The sequence below is a fragment of the Mandrillus leucophaeus genome, unplaced genomic scaffold, assembly GCF_000951045.1.
Source record: "Mandrillus leucophaeus isolate KB7577 unplaced genomic scaffold, Mleu.le_1.0 Scaffold24, whole genome shotgun sequence".
Lineage (NCBI taxonomy): Eukaryota > Metazoa > Chordata > Mammalia > Primates > Cercopithecidae > Mandrillus > Mandrillus leucophaeus.
In genome coordinates, this window is record NW_012102476.1 from 797,192 (window position 1) to 816,968 (window position 19,777).

Here is a 19,777-nt window from a genome sequence, read left to right on the forward strand (position 1 = left end):
TACACTCCAGCCTGGGGGACCGAGCACTACACTCCATACACTCCAGCCTGGGGGACCGAGCGCCACACTCTAGCCTGGGGGACCGAGCACTACGCTCCAGCCTGGGGGACCGAGACTTTTTTTTTTTTTGTATACAAAAAAGTGAATTTTAGATCAATAGAAAATTAATTTTGCTTTGTTATTATATTAAGACAATACTATATTGTGAAAATAAAGATGCACCCATCCTGTTTGGTTTTTCTCACTTTGGTTACATTTCAAAATGTGGCTCAAACTTGAGAAAACACAATGCAGAGAAAATAGAGGCATGTAGGAGAGGCTTTCTGATTAGGTATGACTTGAAAAAATATGCTAAAATGCAGGATAAGGATAGAAATACACCGAGGAATGGGAAGGAGTGTGGCCAAATTGAGGGCTCAGATTCGTGACTAGAAGGGCCAGCTTCAGCTCACAGGCATGTTCTGTTGGTCGGCTTGGTGGCGCACCATGGTTATTGTTGCTGTTTGACCTGGGCTTAGAAAACTTTTCTTCCGAGCATGCACCCCCAGTTTGACCTGGTCCCCACTCCCTATTCTACGACACTGTGGTTTATTTGATAGTTTATATTACATTACACCTCCTGAGGATGTCAGAGTTTGCGAGTCTTGTTTTCGGTAGGAGAAAGACCAAGTGACAGATTCCGCAAGCCTGGGAAGGTAGCTCGGGTTTTTCCATAAATTCTCTGTGGGGCCTTGGCTAAGTCACACTCCTCTGGAGCCCCCATTTCCTCCTTTAACAAGAAGGGGTGAATTAAATGTCTCCTGCCCCTGCCAGCTCTGAAATCATAAATCCTAGGTGCAGTTTATAAGAACTTCTGTTTCCATAGTACAAAATCCATGGATTGGCCGGCAGTGGCTCAAACCTGTAATCCCTGTAATCCCAGCACTTTGGGAAGATCACCTGAGGTCAGGAGTTAGAGACCAGCCTGGCCAACATGGTGAAATCCCATCTCTATTAAAAATACAAAAATTAGCCAGGCATGGTGGCACATGCCTGTAATCCCAGCTACTCGGGACGCTAAGGCAGGAGAATCGCTTGAACCCAAGAGGGAGGTGGAGGTTGCAGTGAGCCAAGATTGTACCACTGCACTCCAGGCTTGGCAACAGAGTGAGATTCTATCTCAAAAAACAAAACAAAACAACAATAACAACAACAACAAATGAATGGATGGGAGTAGACGATACATAATAGTTTGTGGAGCTCTGGCTCGTATCAGTACTTTTCTGTTTTTTTAAGAGATGGGGTCTCACTACATTGCCCAGACTATAATGCAGTGGCTATTCGCAGGTGCGATTATAGTGTACTACAGCCTCAAACACCTGGCCCCAAGCCATCCCCCCAAGTAGCTCGGACTACAGGCACACACCACCACATCCAGCGATTGCTGTAGGTCTTTTGCAAGTTCGGTATTTAGGGCTTCAAACACCTTCCCCCATCCCAGATCTAAGCTTCATGATAGCACACATGTACTCTGTCTCATTGCCTGCTGTGTCTCTGGTCCCTAGAAAAGTGCCTGGCATAGAGTTAGTCTGCAAATAAATCTTCATTGAGCAAGTGGATTGAATGATTGAATCAGTGAGTGAGTGGTATGGCTGTTGACTAGGCACCCTGGCCAGCCCACACAAGGAACTTCAGTCATCACATCACTGAGTTATGATTACAGTCACAATGTTTTCCAAGCTGTGAATCAGGACACATAATCTGACAAGGAATTTTTGTGTTGCTTGGGGTAGAAGAATCAGTTTGAGATGTAGTTTGGGTCCTGAAATACTGGGATTTCTGGCACATGTTCTTAATGTGAGAGAATATTTTAAATCACCTGAGTGAGGCAGGTGGGTCAGTCGGGGCATGCAGGGAATGATGGGGATGGTAGCAGACAATCACAGTGGACTGTCATCATGTAGAAATATGGGCCTAGTGGTGCCAGGCTTTCTAGGTTTAAGAGAAGCCAGGTATCTGGGTTTCTGTGTTTCCTTGTTTTCTTTTCTTTTTTTTTTTTTTTTTGAAATGGAGTCTCACTCTTTCGCCCAGGCTGGAGTGCAATGGCACGGTCTCGGCTCACTGCAACGTCTGCCTCCCAGGTTCAAGTGATTCTCCTTCCTCAGCCTCCCAAGTAGCTGGGACTACAGGCATGCACCACCACACCCAGCTAATTTTTGTATTTTTAGTAGAGACGGGGTTTCACCATGTTGGCCAGGCTGGTCTCAAACTCCTGACCTCAGGTGATCCACCCTCCACCCACCTAGGCCTCCCAAAGTGCTGGGATTACAGGAGTGAGCCACTGTGCCCCGCCTGGGTTTCTTTATGTTTGATTTCTCCCAATTGTTTTTATGTTGGAAACTAATTTACAGTTTGTTTGTTTTTCAGACAGGGTTTTGCCCTGTCACCTAGGCTGGAGTGCAGTGGCGTAATCATAGCTCACTGCAGCCTGAACCTCCTGAGCTCAAGCTTTCCTGCTGCCTCAGCCTCCCAGGTAGCTGGGATTACAGGCACAAGTCACTGTGCCTGGCTAATATATATATATATACACACACACACACATATATATATATATATATAGTAGAAATGGGGTTTCACTATGTTGCCCTGGCTGGTCTTGAACTCTTGAGCTCAAGTAGTCTGCCTGTGTAGGCTTCCCAAAGCATTGGGATTACAGGCATGAGCCACCATGCCCAGTGTAATTCACAATTTCCTGTGGACCAAACAAAATATGCCTGCTGGCCAGATGTGGCCTTTAGACTACCAACTTGCAACTTCTGGTTTAGCTAATGAAAGCTTTGTCAGTTCCTGATGAGATAGGAGGAAGAGGTCTTTCTCCTTGACAGTGGCTCTTGACCTAGCCCATCTGTTACCCAGAAACATCAGAGGCCCCCAGGGATGACCAACTGGACAGCTCAGACCAAAAGACGGCTGGCTTATGTCATTAGAAGGGCCCTGGGCAGGTGGGTCAGGCAGCACAGGGCCAGCTGAGCAGGAATAATTTGGTGATGAGCATGAATGATGTGAAATGATGCTGAACAAGCACTAAATGCCCATGAATTACAGGTCCAGAAGTAAGAGATGTAGTCATCCCATCCCTCAGTAGGGTGTTTCTGCAAATGAAGGTGCCAGATGAATTGAACTTAATAAAGCATATTTTTCAATCTTAATGAAAATAAAGAATAACTTCTGAATCAATATTAGAATAACTTTAATATCTTGCATTTATAGCCGACTTAGAATTTCTTAGGTATGATATGAAACAATTTTTACATTATTTTGTATCATTTTATCTAACACCTAATACGTGGGTGCCTTCTCATTTAAAAAGATTCAAACAGTTCAGAAGTAAATTGAGTATAATATGAAAAGCTGTCTATATCTACCCAGCCAAACCATCTCCAGCTTTTACTTTTATTGAGCAAATATACTTTATTCATTTAGTTATCCATTCATTCATTTACTCATTTATTTATTATTCTTTTCAGCTTATTTCTGCTTTCATCTTAATTCCTCTCTTAAACTTTTTGGTTTAATTTATCACATTGGTTCTCCCTGACCTCCACCACTGTAACCTGCCTTAAGTTAAATGTTTAATTTCTTTTTTCTTTCTCTTTTTTTTTTAAAGATAGAGATGATGTCTCACCATGTTGTCCAGGCTGGTCTCAAACTCCTAGGCTCAAGTCATCCTCCCGTGTGGACTCCCAAAGTGCTAGGATTACAGGTGTGACCCACCACACCTAGCCCATTTAATTTTCATACTGTTTTCTAATATATCAATTAGGCTATACCTTTAGGCTGTAAGTTTTCTTCTGAATATTGCTTTGTATTTTTTCCGCAAATTTTACCATGTAGTACTATGTAATAGTTTCTTTGTCATTTATTTATTTGTTTATTTTGAGACAGTCTAGCTCCGTCACCCAGGCTGGAGTGCAGTGCAACAGAGTCTCGTTCGGCTCACTGCAACCTCCATCTCCCAGGTTCAAGCAATTCTCCTATCTCATCGTGCCAAGTAGTTAGGACTACAGGCATGTGTCACCATACCTGGCTAATTTTTTTTTTTTTTTTTTTTGTTGAGATGGGGTTTCACCATGTTGGCCAGGCTGGTCTCAAACTCCTGACCTCACGTGATCCGCCCGCCTTGGCCTCCTAAAGTGCTGGGATTATAGGCATGAGCCACTGTGCCCAGCCATTTATTTCTATTGGCTTATTACTTTAGGGTGGTTTTTCTTCCCTTGTGTATGTTTATTTCTTCATTTAAGACAGGGTCCTATTCTGTCACCCCGCCTGGAATGCAGGGCGTGATCATGGGTTACTGCAGCCTCAACCTTCTGGGGTCAAGTGTTGCACCTGCCTCAACCTTGCAAGCAGCTGAGACTACAGGCCTGCGCCACAATGCCCGGCTAATCAGGCCTGCGCCACGATGCCCGGCTAATCGTAGAGACAGGGACTTGCTATGTTGTCCAGACTGGTCTTGAACTCCTGGCCTCAAGCAGTCCTCCCACCTCGCCTTCCCAAAGTGCTGGGATTACAGGCACAAGCCACCTCGCCCAGTCTCTCTTCTTTATTTAGGAGAGTTTTTCCAAACGTTCTAAGTAAACAATTTTTTTTGTTTATCTAGTTTTTTTTGTTTTGTTTTGTTTTTGCTATTGTTTTGTGTTAGTTTCTAATTTGGCCACATTATGATTAAAAATGGCCTAAAATTAAAGATGGTTTAATTTCTGGGATTTGAAAGTTACTGAGGTTTTTTGTTTGTGGCCTACCAGATGATTTTTATGAATGTTCTATGATATTTCAAAAGAATAATCATTCTCTTTTTGGTACAAAGTTCTCAATATATCTGTTAAATCACACACGATTAGTTATAACACTTAACTGGGTGATTCTTAAAGTATGGTCCCAGACTACCTATATTAGCATCATCTGGGCTGCTTATTAAAGCCGTGAATTCTCACACCACACCCATAGGTATATAATTGGATCTGGAGGAGGCATGGAGTGCTCAGAGCCTGCATTTTTAATAAGCTTCTCTAGAAACTCTTATACTCATTAGCAAACCAACCACTACTTACTTTTTGTCTGTTTGATTTGGTTGATTTCTGTGAACTTGTCAATTTTCCCCTGCATTTGTTTTTGCTTTATATATTTCAAATATCTGTCATTCTTTGCATATAGAGTCAAAATGTTTTTTGAGAGAGTGTACCTTTCATCCATGTGAATATATCTGTCTCAAAATCTTTGTCCCATTGAAAACACAAAGTGGGCCTTTTCAGCAAAAATTTCTGGGCCATAAAAACTTCCACAGAAGGAGGAGTATGTGCATGTGCATGTGTAAGTGAGTCCAGCATCAAGATGAGTGAGAGGGAGCCCTGAGGCTAGAGTTGGGGACCACTTTTAGGGCTGCAGCCCGTCACCAACTATATTAAGTAAGGGGCAGCAGAGAGGCTCACCTGTAGGCTGAAGCCAGGGGCGTCTGCATGCTTGTCTTTCTTTAGCACTGGAAAATTTTCATTTATTATTACTATTGTTATTATCATTCTCTTTCATTGTTTCTGTTCTGTTCTCTGGAGTTTTTTTTTTTTTTTTCTTTGAGACAGGGTCTCAATCTGTCACCCAGGTTGGTATGCAGTGGTGCAATCTTGGCTCACTGCAACCTCTGCCTCCTGGGTTCAAGCGATTCTCCTGCCTCAGCCTCATGAGTAGCTGGGATTACAGGCATCCACCACCACGCCTGGCTAATTTTTTATATTTTTAGTAGAGACGGGGTTTCACCATGTTGGCCATGCTAGTCTCAAACTCCTAATCCTCAAACAATCCGCCCACCTCAGCCTCCCAAAGTGCTGGGATTATAGGCGTGAGCCATCGTGCCCAGCATGCTTCCCCCTTTACTCATTTCTCTCTCCTGCCGCCCTGTGAAGAGGTGCTTTCCGCCATGATAGGAAGTTGCCTGAGGCCTCCCCAGCCATGGAGAACTTTGAGTCAACTAAACCTCTTTTCTTTGTAAATTACCCAGTCTCAGGCATTTCTTCATAGCAGCGTGAGAACAGACTAATATACCATGTCTGTGTTTTTATTTTTATTTTTTTGAGACAGGACACTCTGTCACCCAGGCTGGAGTGCAGTGGTACGATCTCGGCTCACTGCAACCTCCGCCTCCCAGGTTCAAGCGATTCTTCTGTCTCAGCTTCCCAAGTAACTGGGACTACAGGTGTGTGCCACCACGCCCAGATAATTTTTGTATTTTTAGTAGAGATGGGGTTTCACCATGTTGGCCAGGCTGATCTTGAACTCCTGGCCTCAGGTGATCCACCTGCCTTGGCCTGGCAAAGTGCTGGGATTACAGGTATGAGCCACTGTGCCCAACCCACCATGTATGTTTTAATCTGCCGTTTCCTCTTCCTTTAGTTCTTTGTGGATGTGATCTCTCCCCTCTATCTTTCAGGAATTCCTGAAATTTTCTAGTCAGCCAGTGGCATTCCTTGATATTTGGTCTCTATCCTGCTATCCCTATCCAATCTCCTTATTGATTGCTCAGCCAGGTTGATGCTGAGGGTTTGGCCAGGGGCCCCCAAAGCAGTAAAGCACTGGGCAGTCTCCCAGGCCCTTCTACTTCCTGAGTTCATTTTCTCTTCTGTCACTCTCTTCCCCAAGACAAAGATTGTTTTGGTTTTTCTCCAGTGATGCACTTTAGAGGCTGAACTCCAGGGTACTTTATAAATACACTTAGCTTGAATGAAAATTCATGAAAAGAAAATCAAAGGTTGAATAGGGGCAGTAAGAAGGTGTCAGAAAACTAAAAATATTGCCCAGGTATTTAAAACACCTGTATAATTCAAATTTTCCTAGCCTTAGTTCTATCAAAATTGATATAGGGGAATGAGGTTTTTTTGTTTTGTTTTGTTTTTGTTTTTTTGTTTTTTGTTTTTTGTTTTTTTTGATAGACTCTCACTCTGTCACCCAGGCTGAAGTACAGTGGTGCAGTCTTGATTCAATGCAAACTCTGCCTCCCGAGTTCAAGTGATTCTCCTGCCTCAGCCTCCTGAGTAACTGGGATTACAGGCGTCCACCACCACACCCAGCTAATTTTTGTATTTTTAGTAGAGATGGGGTTTCACCACGTTGGCCAGGCTGGTCTCGAACTCCTGACCTCAAGTGACCTCAGCCTGCCAAACTGTTGGGATTACAGGTGTGAGCCACCATGCCCGGTCGGTCGGGAATGCGATTTTTGAAATATGCAGAGTTAGGCCAGGCACGGTGGTTCACGCCTATAATCCCAGTACTTTGGGAAGCCAAGGTGGGAGGATCACTTGAGGCCTGGAGCTCAAGACCAGTTTAGGCAACATAGTGAGATCCTGTCTCTACAAAAATCGAACAAAATTAGCCAAGTGCAGTGGCACATACCTGTAGTCCCAGCTATTCAGGAAGCTGAGGTGGTAGGATCACTTGAGCCCAGGAGTTAGTGAGCTATGATTGTACCACTGCATTCCAGCCTGGGAAACAAAGCAAGACCCTGTCTCTTAAAACAAAAACAGAAACAAAAAACTCAGAGTTGACCCTAAAGTTAGGGCACAAGCCACTTTATTATGGACGTTGACTGGCAAGCCCTAAATTTGGGTTTTTGGCACTCATTACTCTGCTAATCTGTTATGGATTACATAAGAGATGTTGCCAGATTGTAGATTCCATAAGTCTGTCTTGTCATTCACTCTATCCCTAGCACCTACTAGTCACACCTGCTTATGGGGGACACGTATACTCAACAAAAAATATTTATTGCCATGTGTGGTGGTTTATACCTATAATCCCAGTACTTTTGGAGGCCGAGGCAGGAGGATCGCTTGAGCCCAGCAGTTCGAGACCAGCCTGGGCAACATGGAAAGACCCCATCTCAACAAAAAATGCAAAAATTAGCTGAGCATGATGGTGTACACCTGTAGTCTTAGCTACTCAAAAGTGGGAGAATCTCCTGAACCCAGGAGGTCGAGATTGCAGTGAGCCATGATCATGCCGCTGCACTCCAGCTTGGGTGACAGTGAGACACTGTCTCAAAAAAAAAAAAAAAAAAAAAAAGTGTTGAATAAATGGATGAATGAGAAAAAAGAACAAATTAATCAACGAACTCTTCAGTGCTGGGCAAAAAGCCTTCATGGTCCAGGCAGATTAATAATATGAATGTGTAAAATGCCTCATATAGTGCGAAAGAAGTTAATGGGAATTACCGCAACGAACAGTGCATGCCAGACTCAAGACATTCAAATCCCGGTTTTACAAAACTGCCAACCAAGTGAGAGACATTATTGGGGTTCCGGGGGCAGGGGGTTGGTTGGGGAGGTCTGGCCTTTCTGCCTGTATGTCAGTGACCTCTACCCCCAAGACTGCTGCTAGCTCTTGAGGGCTGTCTTAAAGTTTCCACTGTGGCTTCATGGTCTAAGCATCCAAGCTTCTAATAGGCAGATTCAGTAGCATCTGAGAAATAATAAAAGATGCCATCATCAAAATTTTAAATTTTCTGCAAAAACTAGAACCCTATTAAAGCAATCACAAAACACTGATTCCTAGCTGTTAATTTCATTTTGTCCCCTCAGCAGCCCTTTTTTTTGTGAGCTAATCAGGGCACATTTTCCCATAGCAAAGATGAGGGCTTGAAGCTCAGCAACTCACCTGGGGACACAGGGTAAACTGAGTCAGACACAGAATTTAGACCCAGCTCATTTGCCTTTGTAAGTAGAGTTAGGAGTTTAGTGCTTCATCCACTCACACTTAACACATACATGAACACGTTTAGTGGCCTCAAGGCAGCTTTGTGTCTAAAGCTTTTACTGGCAGGTTTCATCAATTTTGTGCAAGTCAGTGGACAATCTCTACAGACCAGTTGCTTCCAAGTTGGTACCAGGCAGGGAATAAACATAGTCACGTGGTTGAGTCTGGACTTTGGAGTCTGATATGGTTTGGCTCTGTCCCCACCCAAATCTCATCTTGAATTGTAGCTCCCATAATTCCCACATGTCGTGGGAGGATCCAGGTGGGAGGTGATTGAATTATGGGGCAAGTCTTTTCTGCGCTGTTCTTGTGATAGTGAATGAGTCTCAGTAGATCTGATGGTTTTTACAACGGGAGTTTCCCTGTCCAAGCTCTCTCTCTTTGCCTACTGCCATCCATGTAAGACATGACTTGCTCCTCCTTGTCTTCTGCCATGATTGTGAGGCCTCCCCAGCCATGTGGAACTGTAAGTCAAGTAAACCTCTTTTTCTTCCCAGTTGTGGGTATCTCTTTATCAGCAGCATGAAAACGGACTAATACAGCGGCAGATACTCATTCCTCCATACCCTGGCTCTGCCATTACTGGCCATGTGACCTTGAACTTGTACTTAAGTCCTCCAAGCCTGTAAGATGAGGAGACCTACTGCACTGGCGTATTAGGAGGTTGAAATGAAATAAGGTGGCTGGGTGTGGTAGTTCATGCCTACAATCCCAGCACTTTGGGAGTCTGAGGCAGGAGGATTGCTTGAGCCCAAGAGTTTGAGACCAGCTTGGCCAACAGAGTAAGACCTCATCTCTACAAAAAAATTAAAAATTAGCCAGTTGTGGTGATATGCACCTATAATCCCAGCTGTTCTGGAGACTGAGGTGGGAGCATCGCTTGAACCCAGGAGGTGGAGGTTGCAGTGAGCCAAGGTGGTATTACTGCACCCCAGCCTGGGTGACAGAGCAAGACCCTGCCTCAAAAAAGGAAAAGGAAAAGAAATGAGATAAGGTGCATGGATAAGTCAGCTTCGTGCCTGATAATGTAACAGAAGCTTAGCAATTAGTAGCTCTTGTTTTTGATGTCACAGTACTGATACTATTATTGCAAAAACTTCATGTTTGATGGTCGCCTGATGTCACTCTTTCCTAGTTCAGCAGAAAGAGGAAGCTCAGGCATAGAAGGCATTAATTCACTGACCATCAAACCCCTGCTGCATTTCAGTCAGTGGTTCTTCTAGAAACTACCTTTAAGTCTTTGTATCAGCGTCTGTCCCTCCACCTCCTCCCTGGATCCCCAGTGAGGAGACCCATTTGCGTGAGATTGGATTTGTCATCCAATCTCCACCTGCGGTGTTGGCAGCCTGGCCTCCATGCAGAGGACTTTCCGTTGAAAGGGCTTGAACTTAACATTTTAAACGCTGAACACTGAAATCAAATATAACAAGGTTTTGAAGCAAAACTATAAAGTATGTTTTTTTCAGAGAAATTTCTGGATGATGGCTTCAAAGCACCTGGTAGATCCCACAGCATGGTATCTCTTTGAAGTACGGGCAGATTGGCTTTCAAAGCGACCAGCCCAAGGTCCTCATCTTTCCAGATGGAAAGGTTTTGAACGGCTTCCTCCAGGGAATGTTGCTCCTCAGTTTGTCTCCCCTCTGCCCCGGGACAGATGGTTTAGATCACGTGAGCATTATAAGGGCCTAGGTTCATCCAGTGTGAGCAAATGTATTTGCTTCCTTTGCGAAGAAGCTGCCAGCCACACCGAATCTAGGCTGCTCTTTTATATGTATTTTCTTTGCGGAGAGGAATTTTTTTTGTTGTTTTATTTTTTATTTTTTTAAAAATAGAGTTGGGGGTCTCACTTTATTGCCCAGGCTGGTCTCAAATTCCTGGGCTCAAGCAGTCCTCCCACCTCTGCTTCCCAAAGTGCCAAGATTACAGGCATGAGCCACTGCACCTGGCCTGTATATATTTCGCAAATACAATCATGGCATTTAAATTTCCATTAATTTAAAAGAAGAAAAAGAAACCAAATTGAAACAGGAGGAATTATTGAAATTCAAATTTCCTTATCACAGGAAACATTATTTCTTAAAATAGCCATCAGTTTAATACATCATGAAATAAGAGGTTAGAGGTGCCATTTTTTAAAAACTCTGGTTTCCATTTGAGATGCATTTGGGTTGACTTTCTGGTGTGGAAAATGAGGCCACCCGCATTGCCTGCCCTCTCCTGATTTTTGTTAGCTAAGCTAAGGGCTTAGGTTTATAGCATTGCATTCTGGTCCATCTCCCTAATGTGCATAAACGCCTAGTATTTATTCAAACTTTAAGTGGCTACAGCGCTTACCATTAGACCTTTGATCACAGCTTCTCCATGCCTCTATCTTTATTTTGATTTCCTCTTTCATTGGTCTGGATTTTGTCACCTGGGTGATATTTTCCGAGAAGAGCTCATGAATGCCATCTGTATTCCCTGGGTTTCTGGCTGTTTGAGATGGATGGTCTGTTACTTTCCAGTCTGGACCTCTTGGCTGGATACTTTATTCTCGAGTTAGACAGATGCTGCTCCGTTGTCTTCCAGCATCGAGTGCTGCTGTTTGTCATTGGCTTTTGGGAACCAAACATGTTCCAGGGATAGAGATGATTTCTCCAGGCAGCTGACTATCCAGGGTCCTCCACTCCACCATTCCTTGCCACTCCTCTAGGGAATTCATTTATTTGTAAGAAGGAGGGACAAGATTTAAACATAAAAGTAAATACATCATTTTTTTAAAATTACAAAATTGGATACATGCTAATACTAAATACTTCTTTTAAGAACAAAGAAGAAAAGGAAAGTTCTGGAAAGGCTCTCAGAGAGACCATTGTTAATAGTTGGGTGCTGGCCGGGCACAGTGGCTCACACCTGTAATCCAAGCACTTTGGGAGGCTAAGGCAGGTGGGTCACCTGAGGTCAAGAGTCTTGAGGTCAAGAGTTCAAGACCAGCCTGGCCAACATGGTGAAACTCCATCTCTACTAAAAATACAAAAAATTACCCAGGCGTGGTGGTGTGTGCCTGTAAGCCCAGCTGCTCGGGAGGCTGAGGCAGGAGAATCGCTTGAACCCAGGAGGCAGAGGTGGTAGTGAGCCGAGATCGCGCCGTGTACTCCAGCCTGGGCAACAGAGCAAGACTCCATCTCAAAAAAAAAAAAAAGTTAGGTGCCTATTTTTCCAGACTTTTTCTATGCATATATGCATACCTACTATAAATTAACAATGATTTTAAAAATTGAGTTCATCTTATATGTACATTTTTCAACATGCTTCTTTTTATTTAAATGTATATCTTGATATCTGCCCAAAGAAGTGCAAAAGTAGAGCTATCTCGTTCTTTGTAAGAGCTGCCTGGGGTTCAGTGAACACCTGCTGTATTAGTTATTTAATCCATCTCTCATTGATAACCATGTGGACCATTCTCTATTATAAAAGATGCCTCAACAATCTTTGTGTACTTAGGACTAAAGGATACATTCCCGGAAGGGCTAGGTCAGGGGGTATGCATATGATTCATTTCTAGTCAGTCATTTCTGTCATCTCTGCCTCCAAAATAGATCTCGAGGCCTCCTCCCTGTCCCCACCTCTACTGCCACTTTCCTCTTTCACCTGCAACTGCAGCAAAGCTGGTAGGCCTATTTCCACCCTCGTCCCACCTCCTAAAATCCAGTTGGTATCCAGGAGCCATAGAGATCTTTTAAAAGCAGAAGTCAGGCCAGGTGCAGTGGCTCACGCCTGTAATCCCAACACTCTGGGAGGCTGAGGTGATTGGATCACTTGAGGTCAGGAGTTCGAGACCAGCCTGGCCAACATGGTGAAACTATGTCTCTACTAAAAATACAAAAATCAGCCGGGCGTGGTGGCGGACACCTGTAATCCCAGCTACTTGGGAAGCTGAGGCAGGAGAATTGCTTGAACCTGGGAGGCGGAGGTTGCAGTGAGCCAAGATCCTGTCACTGCACACTCCAGCCTGGGCAACAAGAGCGAAAATCCGTCTCAAAAAAATAAATTAATAAAAAATAAAAGCAGAAATCAGGCAACATCGTATCTCTGCTTAGAACCCTTCAGCAGCTTCTCATAGTGCATAGAACAAAATCCACACTTCCCTGAGGCCCACAAAGCCCTGTCCCCCGTGACCGCTGCCTCCCTCTAGGGAGCATATGCCCTCCAGCCGTTCCTGCCTCCTGGCCTTTGCCTCTGCTCTTCCTAGCCCCAGACAGCCTTGAGCCCCAGACACTACCGGGTGGTTCTTCAGCACTCAGCCTTCCCTGACCACCATTCATCAGGGCCCCCTCAGGCCAGTCGCCCTGTCGCATCATCCAGACAAGGGCTTCCTTCATAGTCCTGGCCACCTCTGAAATGCCCCTGTTTATATTTTTGCGTCGCCTGCCTGTCTCCTCCTGCCCCACACTGTATGCTCCTATAAGGCCAGAGGTTTGCCATCTTGCTCTCCACTGCTACCTCCGCTCTTAACACAGCACCTAAGCACATGTGCATGCATGAAGCCTTAATGAATGGTGGTTGCCATATTGTCTTCCCCACTGGCTGGGCCATGACAGATGCAAGAGAGTCTGTCATGCATGGATAATCTAGAAGGAGCAAGGAGGCGTGGCAGAGTGCAGAAGTCACAGCTATGCCACTTAATCACTGTGAGAAGTTGGACCAGCATAAAGGCTGGTCACAGTTCCTCAAATTTGGGGGTATCCTCACAATTCAATCACTCAAAATGTGGGGTTGCAACATAGTGAAGGTCATGAAGAGGCCAGAGGAAGTCTGCTCAGCTGACCATGGGTTCAAGGGTCCTAATGCCCCATCCCAATCCTTCCTGAAACTGGCCATCTTTGGTGGCTGCACTTGGCCTTAGACATCAGTGGGGACGATGCGGGGCCCTGGGACTGAGATTTCCGGGACAGTGACAGCAGTCTCCCAGCTAGGAATGTAATCCACGGTGACTGGGCAAGAGTAGGGGCTGCAGAGAGAGGGACGTGCCCATTGTTTTCTCACCCAGCCTTGCCCCCACCCCAGCAGAACAGAACCTAAGTTGACCTCACTTGAGAATGGGAGTTGGGCCAAGCATAAGAGCCAATAGGCTATCTTGTTTTAACTGAATTCATGTTATCCCAGGGTTTTACTCTACCTATCTGTCTTACAGGGTTTTTCTGAGGATCAAAGGAGAGAAAGGGTTGGAAATGTTTTATAGAGTACAGAGCATTATTCTACTGTAAAGGATTACTAGTTTTACAGCTGCCAAAATTGCTGTTAAACAGCAGGTCACCTAGGAACTCGCGTTGCCCTGGGGAGGAGCAGTGAATCTGTTGCCCCTCCAACTGCCCACCACTGTCAGACTTTGAAGACATAAGCCATGACCTCAGTCTGGTTTGCATGAAGGTTGCATGAACCATCTCAATACACTCAATTAGGAGACCTGGTGTTATTTTTTTAAACACCAGCAGTGAACCCGCACTTGCTTTAATCGTTTCTCAACCTTGACATTTTGGCTGGATCATTTTTTGTTATGGGGCTGTCCTGGACATTCTGTTATGTTTAGCAGCATCCCTGGTGTCCGTGTAATAGATGCCAATAGGACGACTCTCCCCGAGTTCTGATCAAAAATATCTCAAGTCACTACCGGATGTCCCCTGGAGTTGGGTGGGGGGACAAAATTACTCCCAGTTCAGACCTCTGCTTTAAAGCAATTCTGCAAAGTAAGGATTTGTTAATCTATTTTTATGGATGTCAGGATGCAAGTCAAAGGAGGTAAGTAAGTAACTTGCTAAGGGTCCTGTCACCAATGTCACCTCCAAGGTACGTGAGGGCACTCTGCGTCTGCCCACAGCCACCACCCAGTCATCAATGGAATCTATTCAGTCATTCAGCAGATATTGGTCGAGCACCTACTATGTGCCAGGCAGTGTTCTAGTTGCCCAGTAAATATCACTGGTATCTGGGTGTGGTGGCTCATACCTGTAGTCCCAGCTACACAGGAGGCTGAGATGGGAGGCTCACTCGAGCCCAGGAGGTTGAGGCTGCAGTGAGTTGTGATCACACCACTGCAGTGGGCAACAGAGATAATTAATTAATTTTATTAAATGTGTATCACCAATACTTGATATCAAGGGATGGAAGGGGAGAACTCTAAAAAGAGACAGCTGTATTTATTTCTTATTTGCTGCTGTAACAACTTGCTGTAAACTTGGTGGCTTAGTTCTGGAGGTCAGAAATCCAAAATCAGTTTCACTGGTCTAAAATCAAGGCATTGGCAGGACTGCATTCCTTCTGGAGGCTTGAGAGGAAAGCTCATCCCCTTACCTTTTTCAGACTGTAGAGGCCACCTACATCCCTTGGCTTGTGGTCACATCCTCCTGTTTCAAATCTAGCACTATAGCTCGCTCCTCCCTGACCTCTGCTTCCATTCTTACATATTTTCTATTTGACTTTGATCTTCCGGCTTTTCTCTTTCATAGGACCCCTGTGATTACATTGGACTCACCTAGATAATCCAGGCTCCTCTCCCCATCTGGAGATTCTTCACCTGATCACATCTTCAAAGTCCCTTTGCCCTGTAAGGCAGCATCTCCACAGCTCCCAGGGGCTAGGATATGGACATCTTTGGGGACCATTTATCCAGCCTACCACAGAGTACCCTCTGGCCCCCAAAGATTCATCTCCATCCCACATGCAAAATCCATCCATCCCATCCCAAGTTTTCCAAAACTCTGAATCCATTACCATATCAACTCAAGTCCAGAATATCATCTAAGTCTCATCAGCCCAAAATCTCATCATCTAAATTGGTTATGGGTAAGACCCTGGGTATGACCTATCTTGGGGCAAAACTTTTTCTCATCTATAGATGAGTGAAACTAGAAAACAAGTTATCTGTTCCCAAATATAATGGTGGATCAGGCATAGGATAACAATTAACAACATTCCTGTATGAGTCTGTTCTCACACTGCTAATAAAGACATACCTGAGACTGGGTAATTTATAAGGGAAAGAGGTTTAATGGACTCACAGTTCCACATGACTGGGGGGACCTCACAGTCATGGCAGAAGGCAAAGAAGGAGCAAAGTCACAGCTTACATGGTGGCAGGCAAGAGAGCTTGTGCAGGGGAACTCCGCTTTATAAAATCAGCAGATCTCGTGAGACTATTCTCTACCACAAGAACAGTATGGGGAAACTGGCCGCATGATTCAGTTATCTCCACCTGGCCCCGCCCTTGACACATGGGGATTATTACATTTCAAGGTGAGATTTGGGTGGGGACACAGTCAAATCATATCAAAATTCCCATTTAAAAGGAGGGCAAATAAAAGGGAAAAAGAGGAATCACCAAACCCAGGCAATTTTAAAGCCCAGTGGGCAAACTCCATTAGCTTTCAAGGCCTGGAAATAATTCTCTGTGGTTCGGGGCTCTGTTCTCTTGGCCCACAGCTTCATCCTTGGAGTCATTCTTCCTTTTTCAGGAAGAGCAGCCTGTGTTTGTAGATGAGCCATTTCATCAGCCAATTTCCTGCCCGTAGAATTTTGGGGAGTCTGACAACCTTCTTTCGTTCTGTTCTTTCTTTCTGCCATTCAGTCCAAGCTGGCAGTGTTTCTCCTGGTATGACATTCTCAGAAGTCATGTGGGACTCCCATGTATGTCTCTAGGATTTGCTCCTTTAGACAAGGGACTCCTCTGCAAATCTTTCCTGGAAAATCCCCCCTCTGTCCTGGCTTCCGCTGAGATGTCTAAGGGGATCCATGAGCCACATGTCTAATCTCCTGAAAGAGCCCTCCATACGACTGAATATTTTGCACTTTGCATCCTTCTGAGGTACAAGAAAAAAGGTTGTCCAGCCACACCTTTAGTTTTCTCTCCATAGCATACTTTCCTGACAGTGAATCTCCTAATTTTAGAATCTTCTGCAATCTGGATAGGCTAAAAATCATCCAAATCGCCAAGTCCTGGTTCCCTTTTCCTTAACAGTTCTTCCCTCAGTCTGTCTCTTTCCTCTCACATTTTGCTTTAAGCAGCAGGAGAAAAACAGACTTAATCTTCAGCACTTTGCTTGGAAATCTCCTGAGTTAAATATCCAAGTTCATCTCTTACATGTTCTGCTTTCCACAACACTGTAGGACACAATTCAGCTAAGATTCTACTGCTACCTAACAGGATTCCCTGTTACATGTTCATTTCCTGAGTCCTCACCAGTGGTGTCTGTAACATCTATATTTCTATCATGGGTCTGTGTAGGATGATTTCTCTAAGATGGTAAAAGTGTTCTATACGGTGTTCCTCACTTCCTCCTGAGCCCTCAGGAATTCACAGGTTCCAGGGATTAGGACATGAACATCTTTGGGGAGCCCTTATTCAGCCTACTGCGATAACTGTTATGTTTATTGGTCAATTATCAAACCTTTATTGATTGCTTCTCATTTTTTTAGAACTACATTGGATAGATACTATACAGGCTACAAGGGGTAGTATAGCTAGGCTGACCAAACATACTGGTTTGCCCAAACAGAGTCTCACTATGTTGCCCAGGCTGGTCTTGAACTCCTGGTCTCGAGCAGTCCTTTTCCCTCGGCCTCCCAAAGTGATGGGATTACAAACATGAGCCACTGTCCCAGCTCCGTTTATACTTTTTTTGTCCCAGTGTAAATATAGTAGTGCTCGCTTTCTCTCTGAAATATCTTGGTTTGGGTGATTCATGTCCTGGTCACTCTAAGTATAGATCTTAATGCTTAGCCGTAAGGAATCTACAATTTCATGTAGACAAAAGAAACATGAAAAAAATCCTCAAGCAGTTGTAGTTAAGTGCTAAATAGTATGACATTTAGATGCTGCTCAACACCCTCCAATATGCAGGACAGCCCCCAACAACTACTGGCCAGACATTTTACCATCTGGGATTTGAGGGTCATTTGGAGGCCTTTGGGAGTTCATAGTCAAAGCGTGGTCCCTGGACCAGCAGTATCAGGATCACCTTATTAGAAATGCATTTCCTCAGGCCCCATCCCAGACCCGCTGAATCAGTGGGTGGGACTCTACAATCTGTTTGAACAAGCCCCAGATTTTAACAAGCCATATTGTCTGTTTCTCTCTCCCTCTCCTTCACATGTGCACTCCCCCCCCACCCCACCTTCCCCCAGCATCTCCAGGATACAAACACCACAGTTAATATTAACAACACTGCTCTGTCCAGGGAGTTGCTCATTTTCCCCTGCCCTTTGTTTTCTCATCTTCAAAGCAGTGACAACACAAGGGTTGAGATAATATTGTTCAATGTTAGTTTGGGGAGAATAATTCCTTGGTTCAAAAGATCTATTTTCAAATAAGTTTTTCACAAGGTACCATATTTATCTCTCGTCTCTCTTCTGGGCTTTTTGCAGGAGCTGAGAAAAAGCCTGGAACTTAGTGTAAATCTACAAAGGAAACAAAAGGATTGTTCCAGCGATGAGTATGACTCTATCGAGGAAGACATACTTTCTGAGCCTGAGCCTGAGCCAGAGGACCCGGCGCTGGTGGGCCATCCCAGAGATGACCGCCCTCCTTCCAGTGGGGTTTCAACACAAAAAGATGTTCCCGGTGAACAGGAGACAGAAGGACGCTCTGCCCCGGGCCCAGACACCCTCGTGGTGCTGGAATTTAACCCAGCTTCCAAAAGTGAGCTCTGTCTTGTGTATCATTTCTTTGCCATTGGCGTCTCTACATCTAATAGCAGGACTTAAACTTCCAGTGGTCCTTTGAATTCCACTTTGGTTAGAGTGTCTCACAGGCCAGGGGGGTATATCAGTCAGGTCTCTGTTGATTGCAAGATGCAGAGCTTCCCAAAGGCTTCCTCAGGGCCCTGAAATTCCAGATGGTAAATTCCTGGCAGATAGTTGGAGGTGTCTGTTCTGTACATTGTAAGATGTTTTGCAGCATCTACATACCAGTTGGCTAATACACAGTAGCTTAAGCTAAGAGACTATTTATTGACTTGAGTAACTGAAAGGTTCTGAGATGTAGCAAAACTCATTTTCTCCCCTTTCCCTCTTCCTCTTCCTTTCCCTCTGCGTCTCCATCTCACTCCCATCTCCCCTCTTCCCACTCTCTTTTCCCTTCTGGCCTCTTCCCTCTCTCTTCTCCCATCTCCGTCTCCCTGTTGCTCTCCTTCTTCTCTGCTTTCCTGTGTCTTGCTTCCATTCTTAGTAGACTATCCAACATTCCAACATATTGGATAGTCTATCTACTATCTACTATCCTGCTTATTTAAAGGCAAAAGCAGAATTGCCTTTAAATAAGACACTGACTTTGCAACCTCTCGGAAAGTGAATTTTTCTTTCCCCAAAGGCCCGAGCAAAAGTCCCAGACCTGGTTCTCCAACCCACACGGTGTCACAAGCTGTCTCGGATTGGATCACCATGGCTCTGATTGGCCAGGTCCAGCCAATAGGACTAAGGGGTGTGGTTATCACCACCCAGTCACACGGTAGTACAGTAAAGCCCTCATTTCCAAAAGAAACTCAAGGTGAACCTGAAGGAGGGAGGATGCTGGCATGCAGAAACAGCAGTGTCCAATGGAGGAGGTTTGTCAAGAAAGATCTTGGAAAGTAGAACAAGCAAAACGATTGGTGAGGGGCAGGGAGGAGAGAGGAGGACTTGGGAGGTGAAGAGAGGCCTACTTGCAACCGTCTCCATCCTCTGTTCCTAAGCTTTGACTCGGGCTGGTCTGGCCTCTGCCTGCACCTCTGTCTCCTATTCATGTGCACTCTCAAAGCTGGGTGTGCCAAGAGAAGACAATCTTTTCTGAACCATGGTAAACCTAAGGAAAGAGAAATGAGGGAATGTTTGGAATCAGTCACTGTGTCAGTTTGTGAGGGTTTCCATGAGTAAGTACCACAGACTGGTGGCTTAAACAGCAGGAATTTACTGTCTCATAGTTCTGGAGACTGGAAGCTTGAGATCAAGAGTCAGTTTCTTCTGAGGCCTTTCTTTGTGGCTTGTAGAC

The 19,777-nt window shown here is 44.7% G+C and overlaps 1 protein-coding gene across 1 annotated transcript in view; it reads left to right on the forward strand.

The window, feature by feature from the left end:
* The window catches only part of KIAA0556 (KIAA0556 ortholog), a 259,351-nt gene that overhangs the window by 127,331 nt on the left and 112,243 nt on the right, over positions 1 to 19,777 (forward strand). Inside the window, exon 7 of the mRNA XM_011982338.1 lies at positions 18,178 to 18,451. Coding sequence (XP_011837728.1) covers positions 18,178 to 18,451 — 274 coding nt within the window. The remainder of the gene's footprint in view (positions 1 to 18,177; positions 18,452 to 19,777) is intronic.